Source organism: Acanthamoeba castellanii, assembly GCF_000313135.1.
Source record: "Acanthamoeba castellanii str. Neff unplaced genomic scaffold scf7180000084622, whole genome shotgun sequence".
Lineage (NCBI taxonomy): Eukaryota > Discosea > Longamoebia > Acanthamoebidae > Acanthamoeba > Acanthamoeba castellanii.
Genome location: NW_004457643.1, coordinates 162,510 through 185,923, shown reverse-complemented (window position 1 = coordinate 185,923; position 23,414 = coordinate 162,510). Strand labels below are relative to the sequence as shown.

The following is a 23,414-nucleotide window of genomic DNA, read 5'->3' as shown; positions in this document are numbered from 1 at the left end:
TGAACCCCTCATCAACCCGCGCAGGTATCGTGTCCGCTATGGCGAGTTGCCCCGACCGCAGCAGCACCAGTGAGCAAGCAGCCCTCATTATTGAGGCGAATAAAAGGCAACGTTGCCTTTTTGGTTCTGTAAAGAACGTTCGACCGAAACGAACCTGACCGTACACTCTCAATTGATGTTGCAACACTTGCGTTATATTGGTGGCTTGCTGCCACCACCCACCCGTAGAGTGAAGCCTCGCGCTGCGGCTGTAACGTTCGAACGAATATAATAAATAACTTCCTCTCCCTCGTTGGCTCCTCTTCTTCGTCTGCGCGACCTCGTTCGCTTAGTCGAGGCCGTCGAGACCGTCGGCTGCGGAGTCGATGTCGATATCGGCTGGTTGTGTTCCGTACACGGGGGCGGGGGTCGAGGACTGGGCCGCAGATGACGCACCACCGTTGTGGCTGGCGGAATCCTCCTTCGCTCGCCGAAGCAGGGGCTCGCCCTCCTTTTCCTCATCTGTGGTGGACTCAGCCCGAGGTCGATTGTCGTTGCCTGCAGTGCCCGGCTTATCGATTCGAATCTCGACGTAGAAGGTCTTGATGGTGGGGGCGACGGCGAATCGCACACCCTGGGCGGAGTACTTCGGGTTCAGCTCCTCCTCGAAGTAGGCCTTCATCTGACGCCGCCCATTGATCTTCCTCTTGTCTAGCTTTCGGCCGGCGCACGAGGAATAGCAGCACATGGCGAACAGGGAGAGGCCGAGGGTACAGCAGCAGCAGCAACAGAGGCACATCGAACAGCTTTCGATCTCCTGCTCGCGCTTGAAGAAGGGAATCCAGTACTCATCCAATCGATCGATGATTTGTGCCCACTCCTCGGGCGGGATGAGGCCCTCGAGTTCGGAAGGGAACGTCGGATCGAATGCTCCCAGCTTGGGCATTTCATCGCGCGACATAACCACTTCCTCTGGCACCTGCTGTTCCATGCGTTCCCGCCGGGGTCGCCGCACGATGATAGTCGCCATCTTCGCTCCTTCAATGCAATTCGATCAATTGAAGCAACGATGAACTCGCCGCTGTTGCCTCAATATCTGCGGACATTCGGAGTCGGGAAGTGGCGCCAAAGTGCAGAGCCCCGTCCTCTGCTACCAACTCACTGGCAACTTCGAGCGACCCTCTCTGCTCTGCGCACCTTCGCAGTGACGTCCGACTCTTGGCCAAGAGTGCTTGCACATGTGTCGCTTCCAACGTCCCGGACACGTTGCGCTCGCCGCTGCTGCGCGTGTAGTTTTTTATTTTTATTTCTATGTTTTTTGGGGCAAAGCGAGAAAAGTTGCGAATTGGTCGCGAGAACGATTGGAAACAAATCGCATTGATCACAAAGAAGAGAACACAAAGGATGCCGAAGGTGCGAACGTCGAAGAAGCAACCGCCGGAGGGATGGGAGCTTATCGAGCCCACGCTGAATGAGCTGGCTCAGAAGATGAAGGACGCCGAGAACGATCCCCATGAGGGCAAGCGAAAGGCTGAATCGGTGTGGCCCATCTTCCGTCTGCATCACCAGCGCAGTCGATACATCTTCGACATGCACTACAGGAAGAAGAAGATCTCGCGCGAGCTCTACGATTGGTGCCTCAAGGAGAAGTACGCCGATGCCGCCCTCATCGCCAAATGGAAGAAGGCGGGATACGAGCGATTGTGCTGCCTGCGATGCATCCAAACGCGCGATCACAACTTCGGCAGCACGTGCATCTGTCGCGTTCCCGCGGACAAGCTCGAAGAGGGCAAGATCGTCGAATGCCTGCACTGTGGCTGCCGTGGCTGCGCCAGTGGTAGCTAGTCCTCTTTCTCCATTTCCTTTCTCCCTGCAACCTCCCTCTACGCACCGCGCTATACGAATTTTGCTTCTTGATTCCATCATCCCACATCAATGGAATCTCTCTCTTGTAATGACTCTCTTTGTTCGCGTTGGCGCGCCTCTTCACCGCACCAAGGTGGAAGTAAAAACCCGTTCACACTCGATGGATAACCATATCTCGCTCTACCCTGGCTTTGCAACTACTAACAACTCTATTCAGGCCAATGTGCAGAACATACCATCAGCTCGTCTGATGTCTTCCTCCTTCTCATTCCTTTGTCTTCTTGCTGCTGCTCTCCTTCTCCTTCTCTTTCTCCTTCTCCTTCTCGCTCGTCCTGGCCTTCTTATCAGATCCGTTCTCGAGCGGCGAGACAGCACTGCTGCTGCCGCCCAGCAGCTTGTCCCGCAGCCGGCTGCCCTTCTTCCGCAGCGTCCGCTCCTCGCCCGAGCCCGTCTTCGACCCGCCCGACGTGTCGTCCACCAACAGAAGCAGGCCGCGAATGCCGCTCCCCTTCCGCACCGTCAGCGGCAAGCTCACGACCGGTGTGCTCATCGGCTCGATCACCGCCTGTGAGCCGCTGCTGCTGCCGCTGCCGCTCAGCACTCCGCCGCCGCTACCGTCGCCTCCGTCTTCCGAGCCGGGCTCCTCAGTCGAGGCCGAGAGCGACCACTCGTTCTCGGTCGTTGACGACTTGCACCCGGTCGCCCCAAAGGACAGCTGGATGCCGTTGCCGCTGCCGTTGAGCAGTTCGGCTACCGGCTGGCCCTCCCCCGTGTCGCCGCTGTCGCCGCTGCCGCCGCCGCCGGCGGCGGAGGAAGTCAGGCTCCCACTCCCTGACCCCTCGTCCTGCACGTGGCTCCGCGGGAACCAGCCCTTCCGTCGGCCCAGCACGCCCTTGTACCGGTCGCCCTCCACCTTCAGCACCGTGATCACGTTCCCCTTGTTGAAGCTCAGCTCGCTCCCCACTCTGCTCTTGTAGGTCCGCACGGCCCTGCAGGGAGAGACACCGACCACGCCGCCAAAGTCACAAAAATGTCAGATGGCTGATGCTGGGAGGTGTAGCCCTCTTACCTGACTTGCCGGAGCTCGTGTCCGAGTTCCTTGAGCGCGTCGTGGTCGAAGTTGATCTCCTCCTCCACCAGCACGCCGTCCATCGTTCGCACGATCTCGTCTCCGCTCCCTGGTACGTTGCGCAACACCACCACTCAGATTCTGTCTGCACACAACACACCCGGCACAGCAGCTGTTGGTGGTGCGTCACTCACCAATCTCTCGGTCGGACTGCGCCTTGGAGGCGTGGATTCGAATCTCATTGACCCACATGTCCCGTGCCTCTTCTGCACACAGCCAAAGAGAGCGCGCACCACATGCCTGGTCAGCAGTTTGCGCGCCTTTCGCCGCGTTCGCGGATCAGGACCGGTACAGTACCCGTTTCAGTGTAAAAGAAGTATGTGTGCAGCGACTTGATCAGCAGCGAGTTGTTCCGCTGCGTCTCCTTCTCCGCTTCCCTAATCAACGTTGTGCCGTGTGCTTCAGTGGGGTGTGTGTGTGCGTGCGTGTGTGTTGTGTGTCGTGTGTGCGTGTGTCGTGTGAGAGTGTACCGTGCGCCGACGATGGTGGAGAGTGGTATGAAGCCTCGTGGCTTGTGCTTGTTCTTGCTGGGGAACCACGAGAAGTTCTCCCGGTCCAGCAACACGTGGTACTTGGTCCACCCCGGCTTCCCTGCACCATCACACATTGCAGACCAGCCAAACATTAATAATGTTAATAATAATCATCAGAAACTAACTCTTTTCACATCATCTCTCGATGTGTTGGGATGCGGGGAGACCTTTGATTCTAATCGAGGGCGTGGTGTAGACGCCCTTCATCTTGTACATGATGCCCCGCAGGGCTTTGGTATGATAGTAGGTGATCTCCTGCAGCAGCTTCTCCAGCACCTTATGTACATTCCGCCCCGACTTGGCGCTCGTTTCTGTGATGGATGGACATTGATGTGGTTGGTGCACCTTCGCTAACACTTGTAGTGTAGTGTGGTGGGGTACCAATGAGCGGACAGCCATTGTCCTCGGCGAATTTGACGGCCTGGGTCTTGGGGACCTGTCGCAGTTCGTCGGGCACGTCGCCCTTGTTGCCCACGATGACGATGGGCATGTCGCGCGTGTCCTTTAGCCGCGCCCGACACAGATCGTTCATGAACACCTCCACCTCCTCAAACGACAGCCTGGTTGGTGACGGATTCCAGCTCTCCATCAGAACACCAACGCGGTTACTTCGGACAGGTAAGATGAGGCGATGGTACCGTTGCGTCACGTCGTACACGAGAAGGAATCCCTTGGCGGCTTTCACAGCGTCCAGTCTCTGTTCACTAAACTGTTCTTGTCCCGCTGCGAACAGAAAGATACGGTACACTGTTGGACCTGAAGAGCAAGAATTGACCATTGCAAGGAGTAAAAGTACCCGTATCGAGGAGGGTCAAGCTGTCTGTAGGGAGTGGTGTTCGAAAATTCACTTCAGGTTAGTCTTCTTATTATTCTTATTCTTCTTCTTTTTACTTATTTTTTTAAAAGATATGATGGTGAGGGGGGGTACATGTGCGGTTTTCGAAGTGGTAGGGGAGCTCGTATTCGTCGAGGAGGGTGGGGTCGTTGTCCTCCACCTCCTCGAATCGATCGTGTAGCATGCGGACGATGAGGGACGATTTGCCCGTGGCGCCCCCGCCCATGAGGGCGATGGTGAGCTTCTCGACCACGTCCACCCCCTCGTCCCGTGTCGTGCCCCCCTCCTCCTCCCGCAGTACTCGGCCCTCGTCGCTCCTGCTGATCGGCGGAACACCGCCTGACGATCTGCGCAGACCGACCCGCGAGTGTATCAGCGCCGTGGTCGACGCCCCCAGCGACACGGACAAGGGGGCGGGGGTGAACTCGCCGATCACCTCCTCGTAGTTGGGCTTCGCATCCGAATGCGCCCGCGACCCCCTCCTTGTCGGACGCTCCATCTTTCTTCCTCTCGCTTCGATTTCTTCTTTGCTTGACGCACTCGATCGAGTGTCGTTGTGTTTGTGCTGTTGGCGCACAGAGTTTGGCTTACCTTTTGTGCCCCAAAGACCCTAAAATGGAAATGGCCTGTGCTGTTTTTTGACGCGGCCTTGCGCTTTTGGGACCGACGGTGGGCTGGGGCATGTCATGACTCGGGCACGCTGCGTCGTTGGGCGGGGCAGAGCTCCGGCTCGGGCGTGCTGGGCAGGCTCCCTCGGTGCGACCCAACCGGGCTCGCCTTCTGTTTGTTTGTCCGCCCCAAACAATAACCGCGGGGCGTGTGTATGAGCTCTCGTGTGTGATTGTGGGCAATGCGATGGGCAGCGTACCGTCCACGAGTGCACGCGCTCCAGCGAGCTCGGCCCAAACCCAATGCCGAACGAGAGCTGCTTCCTGTGCCCGAATCGCCGCTGCGGCACGGCCTCCTCGTCCTCGTCCTTCTCCTCCTCCTGCGGCGTGGTCTTGGTCTTCTCTCCCTTCTTGTTCGTCTTCTTGACGTTGTTCTCGCTTTCGTCTTCGCTGCCGTGATCGTTCTCGTCGTTTTCGTTTTCGTTTTCGTTCTCGCCGTCGTCGTTGTCGTGGTGAGTGGCGCTCTTCGTCTGGCCGGCCAGCTGTTGGAGCAGCCGCTGCCGTTCGAGCATCTCCCTGGCCCGCTCCTCCGCCCGACGCAGGGCGCGCTGCTCCTTTTCCGTCTGCTCCCGCTCCCGCCGCTGCGCCAGGTCCTCGGCCGACTGACTCCGTCGCTTGATACGCTTGCCCTGGCGCGCCGGGCTTGCACCACCGGCGGCCACGCCCAGCCGCTCGGTGCTGGCCGCCTTCTCCCGCTTCTTGACCAGTTCGTGCACCCGCTGCCGCCGCTCCTCGATCTCCCTGAGCTTCCGCCGCAGCCGCTCGTCGTCCTCGGCGGCAGCGCTGGCCGACGACGTCGACAATGACAACGGCACCGAAGGCGACAGCCACGACGACGACGACGATGAAAGAGCTGCGCAGGACGCGGATCTGGGGGACACGAGTTCGGTGCGCGGGCTTTCGACCTCCTCCATTTCGAAGATGTCGCTGTCGTCGTCTTCGCTCTCCTCGGTGCGCAGCGAGGAGCCCTCGTCGTCGTAGTCCCCGTAGCTGATGCTCGTGCGCGAGTCGCTCGTCTCGCTGATGCTGCCCCGCTCGGCCGACTGGTCCGCGGCCTGCTCGAGCGACGGCTGCGGCTGCTCCGCTCCGGAGGTGGCAGGCGGCGTCGTCTCGTCGCCCACCACCACGATCGCCGGCATCTCGCGGCTGGGCTTCCGGGCGATGTTGCCCTCCTTCCACTCCATGTCCTTGCGCCTCTCCTTCACCACCACCTCGGCCTTCACGACGACCTTCATCTCCATCTCCGCGGGCTCGCCACTTGCCTCGTCGAGGCTTCGCTCTTCTGCCTCTTCGAGGGAGGCGGCCGTCGTCGTCGTCGTCGTCGTCGCTTCGCTCTTTTTTGCCCGCGGCGACGCCGGCGATGGGACTTGCGGCCGCGGCAACTGGTCTTCCGCGCCGCCGTTCCCCTTCTCGCCCATCGTCAAGCGGCGAGGCGCCTCCGACGACAGTCGTCCCAGCGCGGGCTGCAGCTGATCACCATCTTCACCACCGTTCTCGTCCGCACCTTGTCGCTGTGCTCTCGACGCAGAGGCGGCGGTGGCGGCGACTGGCGACTGAGGCTGGGCCTTGGGCTTTAGCTGGGGCTGGGGCTGGGCTCCTCCGGCTTCGGGCTTGGGCGAGTGGCTGAGCTCGACGGCGGTCCGCTTGCAGGCGCGCACCTTGCTCTGCCACTGGGTGAACTTGGCGGCGAGGTTGTCCAGGCGGATGTTCTGGTGGTAGCGCTCGGCCTCGTCCTCCTTCTTGGCGGCCTTGCGGCGCTGCACACTGCACGAGTACCGCGCCGACCGCCGCTTGATCTGGCAAGACGCCCGCGCCTCGTGCTGCGAACGCCGCTTGCCTGCCCGCTCGTGGGCGCTTTGCTGTTCGACGGCCGCCGAGAGCAGCGCCTCATGGCGCAGGCTCGACGCGTCCGTTGCCACCGAGTCCACACCCGGCACTGGCTCCCCGTTCTGCGTGGCGGCCGACTGTTCGGCCGGGGCGACGTCGGCGACTACGCCGTCCTGCGGTGCGGGCGGGTCGATTGATGGCGGCTCCGGCTCGGGCGCAGACACGACCACCAAAGGCTCGGGCGCAGACACGACCGCCAAAGGCTCGGTCGGCGCGGGTGGGTCGATTGATGGCGGCTCCGGCTCGGTAGGCGTCTCTTTCTGCTTCTGGTCGTCGGGGACCGCCTCGACCTCGACTTCGACCTCGACAGCATCGTAGGCGGCGTCGTGGGGGTAGTGGCGCGCGAGAGCGGCCTGCAGCTTGGCCAGCACCTGCTTGAACGAGGGGCGCTTTCTGGCGTCCGGCTGCCAGCACTCGACGATCAGCTCCCTGCGGCGAGTTGGGCCGGCGTGTGATCAGTCGATTGGGGTCGCATGTCGACATGCGTGTGTCGTGTGTGTCTTGTGTGTCGTCGTGGGAGGGCTGGGGATTGGTACCGGTACTCGGGCAAGCACTCATCGGGGAGAGCGGGGCGGACGCCGCCGATGATCTTGGTCTCGAGCTTGCTCATCCAAAGGTCCTCGGCGAAATAGCGGTGCCGCACCAGCAGCTCGTAGAGAATCACTCCGAACGAATACACGTCTACGCGCGCACGCCACACATTGCCGTAAGCGAAATAAGGTGCGATGACCGAGGCTGAGACCAGTGTACGTGCGTACCGCTCTTCACCGAGTAGTCCTTGCCACGAATGATCTCCGGGGCCAGCCACACTATCACCAACCACGACACACAGGGCACACACGTCACACGGCCGACACACCAACGTATGGCACGAAGTGAAAAGGTGAAATGGCGTGGAAAGAGAGGGGCGAGGACGTACCGGGACAGTCGACCTTGCGGCCCACGGCCGAGAGGGCTGAGGAGGACACGCCGAAGTCGATCACCTTCGCGACCACCTTCGACTGGGGAGAGATGTCCGCCAACTGCACATAGTTGACAAACCGGTTAAGCCGAGGGATGTCGTGTCGTGTCGTGTCGTGTCGTGTCGTGTCGTGTCGTGTCGTGTATGTGTATGTGTGTGTGTTGTCAGAAAAAGAGAAAGGCGAGCCATACCATAATGTTGGGCGTCTTCAAGTCGCGGTGCATGATGGGCGGGTTCATGGAGTGCAGGAAGGTCATGCCCTTCGCCACGTCTTTGGCGATCTTCAGGCGCAAGGGCCAGGTCAACGCAGTCTCTGCACGGAGACGAAGTCGATGAGACATCGTATCTTCGTGTGCCGTGCGAAGCGTGTTGTGTCGTGTGTCGTGTGTGTTCGTGTGAAAGATACCGCTTGCTTCGCTCTTGATGAAGTCCCATAGATTGCCGCCCTCCATGAACTCCGTCACGATACAGCAGCAGGGCTCCATGGTGAACCCTTTGAGGGGCACAATGTTGGGGTGCACCACACCACTGTGTACAACAGAACGCGAAATCAGAACACACGCGCCACCGCACACGCAGAGAACGAGCGACACGATACACCAATCGCACACGCACCACCGCACACGCAGGCGAAGGGGCACAGCTCGTACCTCATGATCCACACTTCATTCCTGAACTCTTCGATGGCCCTGACGGTGTCCTCCGGCGGGAGATCCTCCTCTTCGGTGAACATCAGCTTCTTCACGGCGACCGTCTCCTCGTCGTAGTCCTCCGGCTTGCCCTTAAGCTGCGCGGACTCGTCCTCGGTGTCGGTCTCGGTGTCGGTCTCGGTGTCGGTCTCCGTTTCGGTGTCCGACTCCTCCATCTCGCTGAAGTCGTCTAGTTCGCTGTCCTCCGCGTCGTCTTCGTTCTTCTCCTTTCGCTTCTTTTTCTTCGGCTTTCGCCAGATCGCTCGATATACCTGCACCGCAACGAGACGCGTTTCCGTATTGATGAGTCCATGTGTGGCGTGTGTCGTGTCGTGTGTGTCACGTGGTTTACCTCGGCAAAGCTGCCTTTGCCGACCAGGTTGGCCAACTGAAGCTCGGTGAATTTGATGCGCGACGCCTGCAGATGAACCATCGCCACGTCCGGAACGAGCTTGTCCAGCCGCACGTAGTTCACGTTACGCCTTGGCGTGTCGGGAGCGGCCTCTGTATCATTGATTCACAGGAAGAGTGGGAGTCAGTCGAGGTGGTTGTCAGCGTGAGTGTTACGGGGCCGGCGTGTACCCAGCACCGGCGCCGGCGCGTCCCGCAGGCAGGTGGCGTAGGCACTGCTGCTCTTGAACAGCGCGCTCTGACAGTCCTGTACGATCGTGGGTGAGGCGTGAGTACGTGACGCCACGCGCGTGCGTGTGCTGTGTGTGTGTGTACCTGGAACGGGAAGTAGTAGGGCGGATAGATCTCGTTGTCGACGCAGTGCGCACACGGAACGAGGACGCGCACATCCAGACTGTACCAGTCGTTGATCAGCGCATCCACCGCCGCGAAGACCAGCAGCGAAAGCGTTTGAAAGCTCTCTGCTCACACGTCACACCAAACACCTCACGTTACTCGACTCGTCATCATGACTCGGCGGCGTAGTGCCAGTGTGACCCTATATACCCTTGCGTTGCTTATGGAGCTCGAAGCGTCGGCTCAGTCGATCGCGTGCGTTCCGTGCCCGCTCCGCGGGGTTCTCCTCTTCGCTGTCCGACGAGGCCTGCTCGTCATCGCTCACCGTGCGGATGGTGATGTTGAGCTGATTGGACGACGGCAGAAACTCGACCAACACCTTCTCCGGGTGGTTGTGCAGAAGCAACCTTAGTGGAGACGGATTCGGGTGTGAGCGAACACGGCACACGGCACACGGCACACGGCACACGGCACAAGACACAAGACACACGACACACGACACACGACTGGGCCGAGAGGAGCTGAGGGGGTATGTACCCGTTGCGCCAGTATTTCTTGGCCTTCTCGAGCTTAAAGTTGAGGAGCCGCACCATCACGCGCCCGAAGAATCCCGCAGGCACGAAATTGAAACGGTACACCCGCCCGAACTCCGAAATGCCATCACCGCGCCTGCGGCCATCCGGGGGTGAGCGAGTCGGTTGAGGGGGGGGGGGAGAGAAAGAAAAAGAACGAAAGCGGAGGCGAGAGATACCTGCGCTTGGGCCACAGGGTGTCCATGTCCTTGGGCCGCTCTTCGGCGAGGAGGCACGGTATGAGACTGACGCCGTTGTAGTCGATCCTGGCGCCGGCGGTGATCTGGGACTCGGCCGCATCGTCGGCGTCGTCGTCGTTCGGCTTCGTCTCGTCGCGAGACTTGCGGGCCAGGGCCTTGTCGTTGCTGTCGGAACCAGCCCCTCGAGTGTGTACGTTGTCCATGGTGAAGGCAATCTCGAACCGGTTGAGCAGCGCCAGGATGAAGGCGTGAAGCGACGCGGGGAAGTCCGGCTCGCGCCACAGCAGAGGCAGCGTGGAGTGGTGCAGAATGCCCTGACGATCATGACGACGTCAGCGCACACACCAACAAACACACCTACAGCACACCCCAAACGCGCGCGCCACAGATGATACTGCGTACCTCTCGCCTGGAGACGTAGCTGTGCTTGGTGGTGACGATGGAGCTCATCACGTTGGTGAGCCACTGTGGGTCAAGGATGACCACGTCGGCCAGCTTTTCATCGTCGCCGAAGTAGATGATGCTGCCGAGATTGTGCAGAAGCGTCGTGGCGATCTCCAGCTCCTTATTCTCGATCAGACACAGCTCTATAACATCAAAGAGCCATTGTCCATCAGCTCACACGCACGCATGAAACACATCACCACGCACGCACGCACACGACACGATACGACACACACACACACACACACAACACACGTACGAGCGATGGACTTGTATTCCTCGTAGGAGATGATGGGGACCTGCACCCCGTTCGGAGACGACTTGTCGTGCGGACCGCCAGAGCCCGGGGCCTGCGGCTGATGGTGGGGCTGGTGCGGCAGCGGGGGCAGCAGGGCCGGCTGGTGGGCGATGCTCGACGTGCGCTTGCCCTTGGTCTTGTGGTTGAGAATGAGGCTCTCGAGGTGGAGGTAGGACTTGGGCAGCACATCGCCGATGTGGCCCTGCGCCACGATGGTCTCCTCGATCATGGCCTGCAGCACGTCCAGCCCCTTGCCCGTCGTACAACTCACGAATGTGATGCCCTGTGGTGCACCAGCCAGCGCCACACAAATTTTTCAGGGAACGGCCGACAAGAAAGCGAAATGGGGGGAAATGGACGTCGGGTGTACCCTGATGTTGGGGTAGCGCGAGGCGCAGAACTCTTCGACGTAGTGGCGGCGCAGCTCGAGGTAGTTGTTGGTGCAGATCTTCTCGTCGATGTGCGTGCCCACCACGATCACCGACGCATTCTTGGCGCGTGCTCGAATCGAACGCAACCTGTCCAGGGATTTGAAGGAAAAAGTGCGAACTCTTATTATTAGCGCGTGCGACGTCTCCCGCGTGGGCGAAAGAACGAAGAAAGAGCGAAGGAAGAGCGGAGCGAGGGCGGCGCACCAGAACTCGATGCGGGAGGACTGTTCCATATTGGGCTGGGAGACGTCGAACACGAACAGGTACAGCGAACGCTCAGAGAGGAAGAACTGGTGCGTCGAGTAGTAGATCTCCTGGCCTGCATCCACATGGGTCAATTGATAATCATTAGGTGGTCACTAACACTGCACCCACCTCATGCTGGCGATGCGGTCAAGTGTGAGTGTGTCTTACCCGCAAAGTCCCACGCGGAGAGGGTGACCTCCTTGACCTCGGCGGGGGCGCCGTCGTCTGCAGGCACCCGCACCGGAAGCACCCACTGCGAGATGTCGATGCCGTCGGTCGATATGTTGCTTCTGGAGTCGAAATGGCCAGGGGCGGTGAGTCGATAGATGATTCATCCATGTAAGGGCTGCAAGAAGGGGGAGACAGTACCCCTGTTGGCCCTTGTCGAGCGATTCGGACATCATCTTGCGCGGCGCCTTGCCGACCTTGGGCGACGAGTGATGGCGCAGGGCCCGCAGCAGGGTCGACTTGCCCACATTCTCCTGGCCCACCTGTGCCACCAACCAAATAAATAAATAAAAGTTAGTTTGATCACGAGCTCCCCCAACCGCTTTTGATGAAGATTGTGAGTGAATTGTTGATCGATTTTGTATAGGGACGCACCAGCATGAGCTTCATGCGGCTGCACTGCTCCTGTCCATCGAGCAACTGGCGCATGAACCGCAGCACCGCGTCTTGGCCTGTAGTTGGGGGAGTGGTAGCAGCAACAGCAAAGAAGAGTGTCAACAATGCGAGCGGATGAAGGTGTAAGGGGGTGAGGCAACGGACCCATGACGAGAATGGGGGGCTGCGGGTAGACGATTTCGTTGCCCTCGTAGTTGAGGTGGGTCAGCAGCGGGAGAATGGCCAGCTGGGGCGGCAGCTCGCGGACGGCGTTGTAGGAGAAGTCGAGGCTGGTGAGGCTCTTGAGCGAGCCCACCTGGATGGGCAGCGCGGCGATCTGGTTGAGGCCGATGTCGAGCGTCACGAGCGACTTGAGTTGCGAGATGTGCGGGGGCAGCGCCGTGAGCTTGTTGTTGCGGAGGTAGAGGAACTTGAGCGACGCCAGCTGCATGAGCGAGCCGGGGACCGACAGCAGCAGGTTGTCCGACAGGTCCAGGTACTCGAGCGCCTGCAGAGTGGAGAACGTCGACGGCAGCGTTGTCAACGCCAAATCCACCGCTCGAAGCTCGCGCAGAGTCGTCATCTGTGTCGTGTGTGTCGTGTGTGTCGTGTCAGCAGGAAATGTAGGCAAAGGGCGAAGGTGAAGGATGTAGAGCGTACGATGACTTGCTGCGGAAACGAGAAGTCGTTGAGCCGCAGGCGGCTGAGGTCGAGCTTGTGGAGGGCGCTCAGCCCGTGCGGGGCGCACGGCGGAAGGGCGGCGAAGAAGTTTTCGCTGAGGCTGAGCTCCTCGAGGTGCACGAGCTTCTCGAAGAGGGACATGGGCAGCGAGTGGAAGTTGTTGCCCTGCACGTCGAGCCGGCGCAGGTTGGTGAGGTAGTTGATCGACGACGGGAAGTCAAAGTTCTCGAGCGTGCGGTTGTGCGCGAGGAAGAGGTGGCGCAGCGACCCGGACAGGCTGATCAGCGACGAGGGGATCTCCTCGAAGCGGTTGTCGCTGAGGTCGAGCAGGGTGAGGTTGGTCAGCTGGGAGACCTCCTGCGGCAGCCGATCGATGCGGTTGCCCCGCAGGTTGAGCTCGCGCAGGTTGGTGAGGGTGAAGAGCGACCGAACGATCGGATGCTTGGCCGAGAAGGCCTTGAGCTGGTTGTGCGACAGGTCGAGCACCTGCAGGCGCTTGATGCGCTCGCAGTCGAGCAGCCCGAGCGACGAGATGAAGTTGTGGTCGAGCCGCAGCGCGCGCAGGTCCTTCAGCCGCCACAGGTGCCGATCGATGCCGCCGCTGGGACCCCACTGCTCCGGCTGCAGCTCGCCGCGGGTGCTCTTCATGAGCCGATTGTGGCCGCCGCCGCTGGCGCTCGGCGCGAGCGCGACCTGACGCATCAGCGCGACCGGCAGGGCGTGCAGCTCGGAGTTGGACATGTTGAGGTCGAGCTCTTCGTCCTTCATGTCGTCGGGTCGGAAGACTTCGCGCGCGCAGAAATCAAAGATCTTAGCGCCGGAGCGCATCTCCGCCTTCTGGCCCTCCCACCGCAGGTAGTAGCTCGTCCACAGCTTTGCGAACTTGGGCTTGATCGGCTGTCAGTGTGTGTGTGTGTGTGTGTTACGCCGTACACGCACGCCGGTGAGTGTCGGCTTTCAACTCCTCTTGAGGGCAACAGGCGGCGGTACCAGCGATTTACCGAGCGGGAACGCTGAATCGTCGTACACGGGGTTAATGTAGCCTTGTTTGTACACATCGAGAAAGCTCCACACCGAGACCTGTGCACCCAAATGTTAGTAGCTCGACACTGGACTCTGCGAGGCAAGAAGAAATATGAACTCGGTACGTACAGAGCCAGTGTAGAAGTTTTCGTCGTTCTTCTGCTTTTCAGAGTTGGCTAAGAATGTGCCGAATCGCGAGCTGCGGACAAGCATTGGAATGATTAGAATGGCCAGGCCATGGGCCGTGTTGAAGGAGTGGTCTATACCTGTACACGGCATCCATCAAGACGCTAAGATAGTCGGCGGTAAACTCCTGCAACAATTGAGCGCACGGCGCGGTGAGCTGAGAGTTGAACGCTGCTGCGCTGGGGAGTGCGTGGGCGCGCGGGAGAGTGAGTACGAAAGCCTGCGGTCGGAGGTCCCACAGTTGGTACACCGCATCGAGCCACAACAGGAACGTCCCGCACAACTGCTTGGCATTGCGGGAGGCCGACACCTTCTTCTTCGTGGGTCGCTGCCAGAACTTGTGTCCTACATGTATGAAAAACCATGCGTGTGCGTGTGAGAAAAAACGCGAAGGACTTGGACGCTACCCAGCGTACCAAAACTGAGCCACTCTTTTTCTACGAGGACGCTGAACCCCTTCATGGTGCGATAGTAGGGATCTGCGCATGTGTGAGACAATGCCAACATGTTCCATCATTGTGGACACACACGTGCTGCGTCATGACGATCGAGTGCGTGGGATATACGAACCGAGACAAAGCTGCGCGAGGGAGGTGATCTGTTGTTCACAGATGTTCTTCGCCACACCTCGAACGACCAAAGGCTCGTCGGTGAGCAGCACCGATGTGGCAATCTGCGTCATACATTCATACATAACGTAGGTGCTTAGTCTCATGCTCTGCTGTGCGAGTGTACTCTGGTTAATGGACAAGACGACACGTACCTTGGTGACTCGCAGGAGCTGCTTCACGCAGGTAAGCCATTTCGTCTCCTTCAGGTCCTCAGCCATCTCGATCGTCATAGTATCCAGCGAGGCGCCTGTCATTACAGTTAACGTCATCAAAACTGACACGCACAGCACACCTAGCCAATCGCACACGTACCGGGAGAGGCGTAGCGCTTCCACTTGGGGTAGAACTGCTTGATGTATTCGATCAGGCGCAGGAGGCTGTTGTTGACCTCCATTCGGTTCATCATGCTGGCTACGTGCACCTTTATCCGCTCTCTCGGCTCGAACACGTCGCCGCTCTGCCGCGTGAGACCCGCCAACGGACACACGGCCAATATGTGCAAATTCTGATGATGATGATGATGATGATGATGATGATGGATGATGGATGATGGATGATGGATGATGATGATGATGATGATGAGTGGCATCACATAAGTAGGCAATGATGAAGGGAACAGAAGAAGCGGCACGCACTGTGGTTTTGGGGTAGAGTTTGAGGATGTGCTTGAGGATGGGCTCCTTGAGCTCGCCCTCGGTGTGCCGGTCGGGCTTGTGGCCCGTGAGGCCTCCGTGCGTGTCGCGGCACATGTGGGAGCCCACATTGGCCGTGTAGCGAAAGATCATTCCCTCCCCGCCCGGGTTCTTCCAACTGAAGGCGATCATTCGCTTGGCGTAGAATATATCTACACATACATATTGTGAGTCTCTCTCTCTCTTTGTGTGTGTGTGTGTGTGTGTGTTGTGTGTGTGTGTGTGTGTGGTGTGTGTGTGGTGTGTGTGTGGTGTGTGTGTGTGTGTCGTGCATTTGTAGAAGCGGACGGCGCACCTGATTTGTACAGCTTGGCTTTGTTCATGGATCGCGGAATGAGGAGCTTGCCGGGGTAGGTGGGACTCTTCTTGTGCTGGGAGTTCTCAATCAGCTTCCACTCGTTCTTCTCGCCGAAGCCGACGCCCTGCCGCTCCAGCTCGCGCTCGAGCGTGTAGATGGGCCACCCAGCCAGCTCGGAGGCGATGGGGTACCGCTCGTTGTTTTGAAATGCGTAGAACTCGCGGACCGAGGTGCACGCAAAGTGCGCCTTGAGGGCCTTGAGGGCCAGCTGCTGATCATCGCCCCGCGAGAAATGCAGTGCCACCGACCTACGAATAGTGCCGTGTGTGCCGTGTGTCGTGTGTGCGTGTGTCGCGTGTGAATAGAAAGCAGTTTGTGTAAAGGTGCTGTGTGCCTAGGAGCCACCTGAAGTCCTTGCAGTCCACGACGATGTGCGCTCCCAGATCTTTGTCAAGTGACGCTTTCCATCGCAGGATGAGGTTATAGGGGATCCAGTACTTTCTGTCTGCCGCCTGCTCCACGCACCGTCGCAACCACCATCACAAAAAGGAGAATTAATACTGAAAATAATTGGCAAAAAAATAATAATAATAGGAGGGGCAGCGCACCTCTTGGCTCAGAAACAGTCGATAGTTGGTGAAGTGGAGGGTGCCCTTGCGCGGCAGATCGCCTCCGCCCTCTTGACGCACCACCACTTCGCCCTCGGCCGTCTTGAGCACCTTCTCGCCCGACAGCAGGCCTTGGCTTTCATCGATCTGCCAGGCCCGTAGCACAAAAATATTATTATTATGAAATATATTAATTTCTAGAAAGAAAAATAATAATAAAAACAGGCCCAGCTGAACAAAAGAACGGAGACAAGGGACGGGGGGAGGGGAATTGAAGGTGGAGGGACGCACCCCGTCTGCAGAGTAGTCGGAGGGGTTGAGCAGAGAAGCGAACCGATCTACCTCCCCCTCGTCATCTGACCGAAAGGATCCGTCTTCTCTGAGCGACTCCATTATTTCGTCTCCATCTTTTGCCTTGCCCCTTCTGCTGCTGCTGCTTTTCTTCTTCATCTCTCGTTGTTACGTCGACGAAGCGGGCCGCCCCGAACCCTCTCTGACCGGCGCACTCTATTCCTCTTGAGGCGACAGCTAAATAAAATAAAACGAGGTTGGGAATTTTATGTTTTTTGGCCCAATACCGTGGTGTACACATTAATCCAGCCAATCAGAAACTCTCCACCACCGGAAAGGACAAAAGAAAAGACCACGCGCGAGATTTCGCAGTGTCAACCACCCAAGTGGTGGCCCCGACATCCGTACTGAAAAGCGCTATTAGGTGCAGGTACCGCTGATCCTCCATCGCCTTCCACCTCGGCACCTAGGACCTCAACGATCGCTTCAAGATCTTCAGTTCCCAGCCCCAGATCACCAATGTCGCCGACTGTAGTGGGTGAAAATTGTTTCTGAAACTTGCCTTCAAGGCCTTGCATTGACTGGCACTCGCACCGAGGACCGAGGGACCTGACGTAAACGTGAAGTGCACTATAGCCTCGGCGCGAGTGCAGGGCCTTGAAGGTCTCCGCCATGATCGCGTCCCGGAGGAAATTCTGCGCGGCAGCCTCAAGCGGACGCCACGGGGAAGGCTCTTCGTCTCGCGGCTTCTCAGTGCGCTCGAATTCAATCAGCCGCCCTGGGAAAGCCCTGCGCGCGTCCTGCTTGCAGAGTCTGGTCGCGAGCTTACGTGCGTCGCTACCACTGCGCGCGCACGTGTGATGCTTTGTGTAGAACTGGAGCCTGTCGTCGGCGATCGACGCCGTCCACTGCCAATGGCGCTCGCACTCCACCAGTACGGTTGGACCCTCCACGCAGGAAATGTGGATATGCAGAGTGGCGGGCTAAGATGAAAGATTAGGGTGGTCTTCATCAGCGAAGGGTCAAAGGGAGGGAGTGGTGCATGACATCGTGGTAAGCATCAGCACGGTATTGTGGTGTTAGGTGAGGTACCTTGGGGTTGGGGTTGGATTTACATGTGGGGATGTGGCCTCCCCGGGCTTGGGTGGTCTTAAAACCTCCGACAAAACAAAACGGACAAACAATCTAGAAGGGAAAGAGTGTTAAATGCATGCTACTTCCAACTCTTTGTGAACTGAGCTGTGTGAACCTGTTGTGGGGCAGTTGTTGAGGAGCTGGCCGCAGTTGTAGTGGTCATAGCTTGCTGGACGCTTGTGTTGGGAAGAGTGGGGACACTTGCACTTTCCTGCTCCTCACTGTGATGTGTGAAGGAAAACACTGTGGTGGTATTTGTAAGAATGTGGTGCATCTGGTACAGCAGCTGGTTGGTACTTGGGACAAGGATGCTGTCTAGAACTTCAAGTTCGTGCAAGTCCTCAGGTGGGTTGAAAGAAAGTTGGGAGAAGTAAATCTCTCCCACCACCCAGCAACTTGTCATGACCCTGTAGGCAGAGGTTAAAACGGCACCGCAGCAAGGGGCAACAAGCCAACAGTCGCCCTGGCATCTGGCCGTTACCTTGCCACGCCCCAGCCTGCTTGCGCTTTTCTGATTGTTGGTTGGCTGTGCAAAATAAAAAAAGAGCCTCAAAAATAAAGGTTGTTCACCCCAGAAGAAAAGATTGAATAACAAAAGGCATCCCTTTTTGATCTTTTCATTTGAAAAAGATGCCGCACGTGTACGCGATAGCGGTACTCAAGAATACCAACAATCGTGGCTCGGATGACGAAGGTCCAGCAGACTCTGTCTTCCTCGAACAGGAGTTCGAGCTGTCCGAATTTAATTTCTTTCTTCGCGGCAAGGCGAGGGAGATGATTACGTTCCTCATTCGGGTGGTCGTCCAACGCACCGAAGGGGGCTCCAAAAACATTGTGGAGGAGGGCGATTACCGATGCCACGCCTCGGTAAACCTGGATGGGTTGGCCTGCGCCGTCGTGACCGACAAGGACTACCCGGCACGTGTGGCCTTCTCCCTCTCGAGCCTCGTCCTCATGGGTACGCCGCCATTCTTGATACTTCTTTTCGATTTATCTTAGCGATTGATGCTAAAATAAACCAGAGTTTGTTACCGTGCACAGCGAGAAGTGGCGACAAGAGACGGCGGACGTGCAGTACAAGACGCCGGCGGTGGAGAAGCTGCTGATCAAGTACCAGCAGCCCGACGAAGCCGACAAGATGAACAAAATACAGAAAGAGATCGGTACGCTTTCCCCAATGCCCCTTTCGCCTCGCGTGTTGAGTGTGAGCCGTGCGTGTGCGTCCGTGTATTGACACACTTCCTTGGATTACAGAGGAGGTGAAGGATATCATGCATCAGAACATCGAGTCGCTGCTTGATCGAGGACAGAAGTTGGACGACGTCATCGCCCGATCGGAGGACCTCAGCGAGCAGTCAAAAGGGTTCCTCTACCAGGCCAAAGAACAGAACAGCTGCCGCCGCAACTGCACCGGCTAAGACCCACTGCGCTGCCTACCGCCGACTTCTTTCTCTGGGCGCAGTTGCCTCGCGAGCAGCGTGATCACGGGCAAGGGCTGCCCGAACCCCTCCACGCAAACAACTGTGCACTACTGATCACTGTAGAGGCAACGCCGTGAAGACGGTGAACAATAAATGCACGCGGACTCACCTTGTTGGCGTGCAACTGCAACTGCAACGCGTTTGTGGGCGAGGCGCGAAAATGCCCAAGCACAGAATCTTCAGAAAATGGAGAACCTCGCTGGCCTCAAATCAACAGAGTTGGCCTCGGCGTTCTTCAGTTGTGTCAGCGTACTGCAAACATGGTATGCCACATACTTGCTCAGTAAAGTTGATCAATGATTTAACGTCAAAATCGGCAGGCGATTTATGATATCTTATGAAGTTGAGGCACAAAAGGTGAGGAACGCTCCATCCTTACACTCGCTGGGGTGTTGGCGAGTCTACTATGCCATATGGGGCCTCGCCTACTTTTCTGCAGCTATGTTTCACCTAGTGTGTTCTCAGTCCTGCCCCAGTTTCACAGCTAATCTTGCATCTCACATCTTCTGATAGATGGACAGCCCCATCTTGGAGAAGGCAGACTACTTTGGGATTGCTCTTGCCCTTGTCTACCACACATCCATTGGCCTCATCTGGTATGTCTCTCTTAGTTAAACACAGCCTGATGGTGCTGACTTTGCATATCTTTCTTCCATAGTGCTACAAGGCTGCACCACTCTCAACCACTTATAGTGCTTGTGATGCTGCTGCCTGGATTGGTGGCATACCTTCACTACCTCACCACAATGCTACACCACTTTGACTATGGGTACAATCCATTCTTGGCCTTAGCATACCAAATTCAGTCTAACTGTGCTTGTGCAGCTTCCACATGTCTTTCTGTGCAGGCACAGCAGTTGTGGGAAGTGTATTGTGGGTTGTGGTTGCCTACCACAAACACAAAGAAATGTATGAATCCCTACGTCTCCAGCTCTTTTCAGTAATGCTGACTCACCTCCTCTTCAACACAAAGACATGCCAAGTATATCATGTATGCACTGATTTGGTCTGCTCTATGTGTGCTGCTTGAGATCTATGACTTCCCTCCTCTCTTTGAGGTATGCAACCCCTCATCCACATGCACATTTTCTTCTTACTTCTCCACTTATGCAGGTTTTTGATGCCCACAGCTTGTGGCATGCAACTGCATTGCTCACAGCCCTCTTCTGGCACCACTTCATTTTGTGGGACCTGGGCACACCAACACCATCTAAAGGGGGTGATAGTGTGACCCTGCTTATTGTACTCTTGGGCATTGTTGCCTATCTGCAGGTGGTGGCCTTTGTTGTAATTAAACTAAAATGATTAAGTCATTGTGATTTGGCCAATGTGCATTCTGAAAGGTCCACTGTTAATGTTCAAACATTGCTGTGGTGACTGGTTGGTTTATGCCTTCACTCCCATATCTTTACCGTGTGCAGCCCTGTCCATGAGACTGGTCAGTTATGTGTGCGTGCGTGCGTGCGTGGTAAAAAGATGAAAAGACGGACCGTTGCTGTCCGCCGCAGCCCTGAACATGCCCACACTGTTGTAGGGCATCGCCACCTCTCCGTCCTTGCTCACCGCGATCACGCCCCCATCGCCCTGTCATTTGGCCCGCGGTGAGCCCAGATTCCTACGAATCACGCTACAGACGAGCGAGCTAAGTGTGGAGGCGTAACGCGCACCTTGGCCAGCTTGGTGTGTACGACCAGGTCGGCAGCCTGCGCGACGCTGTGGCCACCGTACTCCATGAGTGCCGCGATGTCGTGGGCCACCACGTGCCGAATGAACTCCTCTCCGGCCCCGGTAGATGACACGGCGCACGACTTGTTGTTGGCGTAGGACCCGGCTCCGATGATGGGCGAGTCGCCCACCCGGCCCCACCGCTTGTTGGTCATGCCGCCGGTCGAGGTTGCCACGGCCAGGTTGCCCTGCGCATCGAGAGCGACACACCCCACGGTGCCCTTGACGTGCGCCGCCTCGTCGCTGCCAGCGCCGGCGCCGGCGGAGTCGGCGGTGGGCGACACGCCGCCTGCGCTGGTGCCCGCCAGCTGCGCAGGCGAGATCTTGGAATCGACGGTGGTCAGACCCGAGTGGTCCAACTGCACCTGGTCCGTGGCCTTGGCCTGCTGCAGCGCTCGATGCCTACGTCGAGCGAGAGCGTGTCGTCGTTAGTGTTGGTGTTGGTTGAGGAGGTGTGGCGAACCTGTGTTCGGTGTAGAAGTAGGAGTTCTCGCAGCGCTCGACGCCCACCACGGCAGCGAATTGCTCGGCACCAGCACCCGACAGCAGGACGTGAGACGTCTTCTCCATCACCAGCCGAGCCAGCGAGATCGGATTCTTGACCGTTCTGCACTCAGTGTCGTCAGAGGGTGCGTGCGTGCGTGCGGTCGTGCGTGCGTGGGCTTAACTTACTTGACGCCGCACACAGCGCCGCAGGCTAAGGTGCGCCCATCCATGATGGAGGCGTCAAGCTCCACAGTCTCGTCATGTGTGAATACCGCACCCCGCCCAGCGTTGAACAGTGGATCGTCCTCCAGCGTCCGCACCACCGCCTCAACCGCGTCCAGTGCCGTCCCTACAATTGGTCATTATATTATTATTATATTATTATTATTATTTTGTATTTATTATAAGAAATAAAAAGAAGGGGGGTACCTCCTTGGGCGAGAATGCTGACGCCAGTGTCAAGTGCGGTGCGCAGGCCCTTGAGGTATTCCTCACGGCGGTCGAGGGGCACTGAGCGAGAGATGGTGCCTGCTCCGCCATGCAGTGCCAACGCCCACCGCGCAACAGGCCCTCCTTCTGGTGCTCCGTCCATGTGGACAAAGAAAAGAAAAACATGGCCCTTCAATTTATATCTTCATTTCCCTAATACATACAAATATAAATATAAATGTAAATGAAAATAATAAAAAGCAGCAAACAACACAAAAGCGCCCATGCAGCAGGCGAAGAAGAAAGTGGCAGAAAAGAAGAAGAAGAAGATTCATCCGCTGATGCGGCTGCTCTTCGACACGCACTGCCACCCACAAGACGACACGTGTAACGTGGACCTCATTCCGCAACTGCCCGTCGCTGGCCTCTGCCTCATTGGCGTACGCGACATCGACTGGTGCCCCCTCCCCTGCTTCGCTTTCTTTTTATAATTTAAAAAATATTTTAAATTTTATTCGTTTATTTCTTTGGCGCAGGCCAGTGGTGGAGGAGCTACACAGCCGTTACGGGGACAAGGTGCGGGCCGCCTTCGCCGTCCACCCGTGGTACGCGCACCGGCGCGGTTCGGATTGGCTGGAGGAGCTCGAGGCCCTTCTGCGACGCAATCCCGCCGCCATCGTGGGCGAGATAGGGCTCGACCGTGCCGCCACGACTCCCGACACTGGTCGCTGTGAGCACCAGCACCAGCTCGAGGTGCGTGCGTGCGTGAGTGCGTGCGTGCGCGCCTCTCCACATTGTGCTGACGCCTGCGTGCACAGGTCTTCGAGAAGCAGTTTCGCTTGGCCGGGCGACTGCAGCGCCCGGTGTCGATCCACTGTGTTCGTGCCTTTGGTCAGTTTTTCGAAGCCGTTCAACAGATCTTGAAAGAAGGTGTGATGCTCTCTTTGATGACGCTCTTGCGAGGGCCTCGAGTGTCAACTTACTTGAGCTCTCGTTGACGGCAGACGGAAAGATGGCGCTGCCGCCCAGCATCATCATGCACTCGTATGGAGGCACGGCCGGCATGATGGACTCGCTTACCACGATGAAGCAGGGGATCGGGAGCCGGTTCTACTTCTCCTTCTCGCCCGTCATCAACATGCGCTCGCCCAAGACCGTGGAGGTCATCAAGCACATCCCGCAGGACCGACTGCTCATCGAAACCGACCAGAACACGCCCACATCAATCGAAGACGACATCATGGTGCGCGCTGGGCGCCACCGCCGCGTCGCGCGCCCACAGCCCTACAAGTGCTTGATTCGTTCTCACTCAATTTCTTTTTCTGCAGGAGATGTGTGAGATCGTGGCCAAGGCGCGAGGCTGGAGCGTCGAGCAGGCCGCCCGGATTACGCTGGAGAATGCGCAGCGGGTGTTTGACTTCCCTCGGATCGCGCCTGGCCCACCGGAGATGGACGACGACGAAGGGGCCTTCGCCTCCTTGGCCGGGCTCCACGTGCGAGACGACGACGGAGCGAAGGCCAACGCGACAAGCAACGAGAAAGACGATGACGAAGAGGAGGAGGAGGAAGATGATAGCGACGGTGCCTCCAGCGGATGGTGGGTCAAGAGACCATGAATGAAGCTTCGCCAGCTTCACCCCACGGCCCAATTGTTGTCGACACCACACGGAGGGTTGAGGTG

General features: G+C 58.0%; 9 protein-coding genes across 9 annotated transcripts; 3 read left to right on the top strand and 6 right to left on the bottom strand.

Moving 5' to 3' along the window:
* Positions 1 to 328: 328 nt before the first annotated feature.
* ACA1_360640 (uncharacterized protein) lies at positions 329 to 1,009 on the bottom strand (the record flags this gene model as incomplete). The annotated part of the gene is made up of 1 exon (XM_004352473.1): positions 329 to 1,009. One exon carries the CDS (start codon positions 1,007 to 1,009, stop codon positions 329 to 331), a length of 681 nt encoding a protein of 226 aa, XP_004352525.1.
* Positions 1,010 to 2,110: 1,101 nt separating this feature from the next.
* ACA1_360630 (PH domain containing protein) lies at positions 2,111 to 3,581 on the bottom strand (the record flags this gene model as incomplete). The annotated part of the gene is made up of 5 exons (XM_004352472.1): positions 2,111 to 2,834; positions 2,915 to 3,023; positions 3,109 to 3,180; positions 3,272 to 3,351; positions 3,445 to 3,581. 5 exons carry the CDS (start codon positions 3,579 to 3,581, stop codon positions 2,111 to 2,113), a joined length of 1,122 nt encoding a protein of 373 aa, XP_004352524.1.
* A 61-nt stretch (positions 3,582 to 3,642) lies between these two features.
* Positions 3,643 to 4,841, bottom strand: ACA1_360620 (Ras subfamily protein; the record flags this gene model as incomplete). Its single annotated transcript, XM_004352471.1, has 5 exons — positions 3,643 to 3,818; positions 3,889 to 4,115; positions 4,146 to 4,254; positions 4,304 to 4,327; positions 4,436 to 4,841. The coding sequence occupies 5 exons, from the start codon at positions 4,839 to 4,841 to the stop codon at positions 3,643 to 3,645; spliced, it is 942 nt and encodes a 313-aa protein (XP_004352523.1).
* A 185-nt stretch (positions 4,842 to 5,026) lies between these two features.
* ACA1_360610 (protein kinase domain containing protein) lies at positions 5,027 to 16,580 on the bottom strand (the record flags this gene model as incomplete). Its single annotated transcript, XM_004352470.1, is given in 38 exon segments — positions 5,027 to 5,122; positions 5,211 to 6,774; positions 6,787 to 7,326; positions 7,434 to 7,578; positions 7,656 to 7,706; positions 7,817 to 7,919; positions 8,050 to 8,171; positions 8,265 to 8,386; positions 8,509 to 8,819; positions 8,900 to 8,965; positions 8,978 to 9,051; positions 9,130 to 9,205; positions 9,274 to 9,419; positions 9,505 to 9,701; positions 9,832 to 9,963; positions 10,046 to 10,380; positions 10,469 to 10,653; positions 10,770 to 11,091; positions 11,179 to 11,326; positions 11,444 to 11,558; positions 11,654 to 11,775; positions 11,855 to 11,976; positions 12,089 to 12,165; positions 12,254 to 12,671; positions 12,749 to 13,666; positions 13,760 to 13,849; positions 13,922 to 13,991; positions 14,059 to 14,105; positions 14,193 to 14,323; positions 14,395 to 14,457; positions 14,549 to 14,651; positions 14,742 to 14,836; positions 14,902 to 15,046; positions 15,225 to 15,433; positions 15,577 to 15,887; positions 15,985 to 16,091; positions 16,188 to 16,334; positions 16,479 to 16,580. The coding sequence occupies 38 exon segments, from the start codon at positions 16,578 to 16,580 to the stop codon at positions 5,027 to 5,029; spliced, it is 8,127 nt and encodes a 2,708-aa protein (XP_004352522.1).
* A 272-nt stretch (positions 16,581 to 16,852) lies between these two features.
* On the bottom strand, positions 16,853 to 18,015 carry ACA1_360600 (uncharacterized protein; the record flags this gene model as incomplete). Its single annotated transcript, XM_004352469.1, has 4 exons — positions 16,853 to 17,461; positions 17,571 to 17,635; positions 17,728 to 17,823; positions 17,910 to 18,015. The coding sequence occupies 4 exons, from the start codon at positions 18,013 to 18,015 to the stop codon at positions 16,853 to 16,855; spliced, it is 876 nt and encodes a 291-aa protein (XP_004352521.1).
* Positions 18,016 to 18,242: 227 nt separating this feature from the next.
* ACA1_360590 (uncharacterized protein) lies at positions 18,243 to 19,030 on the top strand (the record flags this gene model as incomplete). The annotated part of the gene is made up of 3 exons (XM_004352468.1): positions 18,243 to 18,570; positions 18,635 to 18,775; positions 18,867 to 19,030. The coding sequence occupies 3 exons, from the start codon at positions 18,243 to 18,245 to the stop codon at positions 19,028 to 19,030; spliced, it is 633 nt and encodes a 210-aa protein (XP_004352520.1).
* A 504-nt stretch (positions 19,031 to 19,534) lies between these two features.
* On the top strand, positions 19,535 to 20,398 carry ACA1_360580 (Per1like domain containing 1, putative; the record flags this gene model as incomplete). Its single annotated transcript, XM_004352467.1, has 5 exons — positions 19,535 to 19,546; positions 19,607 to 19,689; positions 19,752 to 19,862; positions 20,067 to 20,151; positions 20,207 to 20,398. 5 exons carry the CDS (start codon positions 19,535 to 19,537, stop codon positions 20,396 to 20,398), a joined length of 483 nt encoding a protein of 160 aa, XP_004352519.1.
* An 89-nt stretch (positions 20,399 to 20,487) lies between these two features.
* Positions 20,488 to 21,896, bottom strand: ACA1_360570 (asparaginase; the record flags this gene model as incomplete). The annotated part of the gene is made up of 6 exons (XM_004352466.1): positions 20,488 to 20,516; positions 20,584 to 20,677; positions 20,761 to 21,220; positions 21,282 to 21,425; positions 21,491 to 21,653; positions 21,734 to 21,896. 6 exons carry the CDS (start codon positions 21,894 to 21,896, stop codon positions 20,488 to 20,490), a joined length of 1,053 nt encoding a protein of 350 aa, XP_004352518.1.
* A 121-nt stretch (positions 21,897 to 22,017) lies between these two features.
* ACA1_360560 (Cut9 interacting protein Scn1, putative) lies at positions 22,018 to 23,349 on the top strand (the record flags this gene model as incomplete). Its single annotated transcript, XM_004352465.1, has 5 exons — positions 22,018 to 22,190; positions 22,270 to 22,486; positions 22,552 to 22,663; positions 22,738 to 22,976; positions 23,062 to 23,349. The coding sequence occupies 5 exons, from the start codon at positions 22,018 to 22,020 to the stop codon at positions 23,347 to 23,349; spliced, it is 1,029 nt and encodes a 342-aa protein (XP_004352517.1).
* Positions 23,350 to 23,414: the final 65 nt, after the last annotated feature.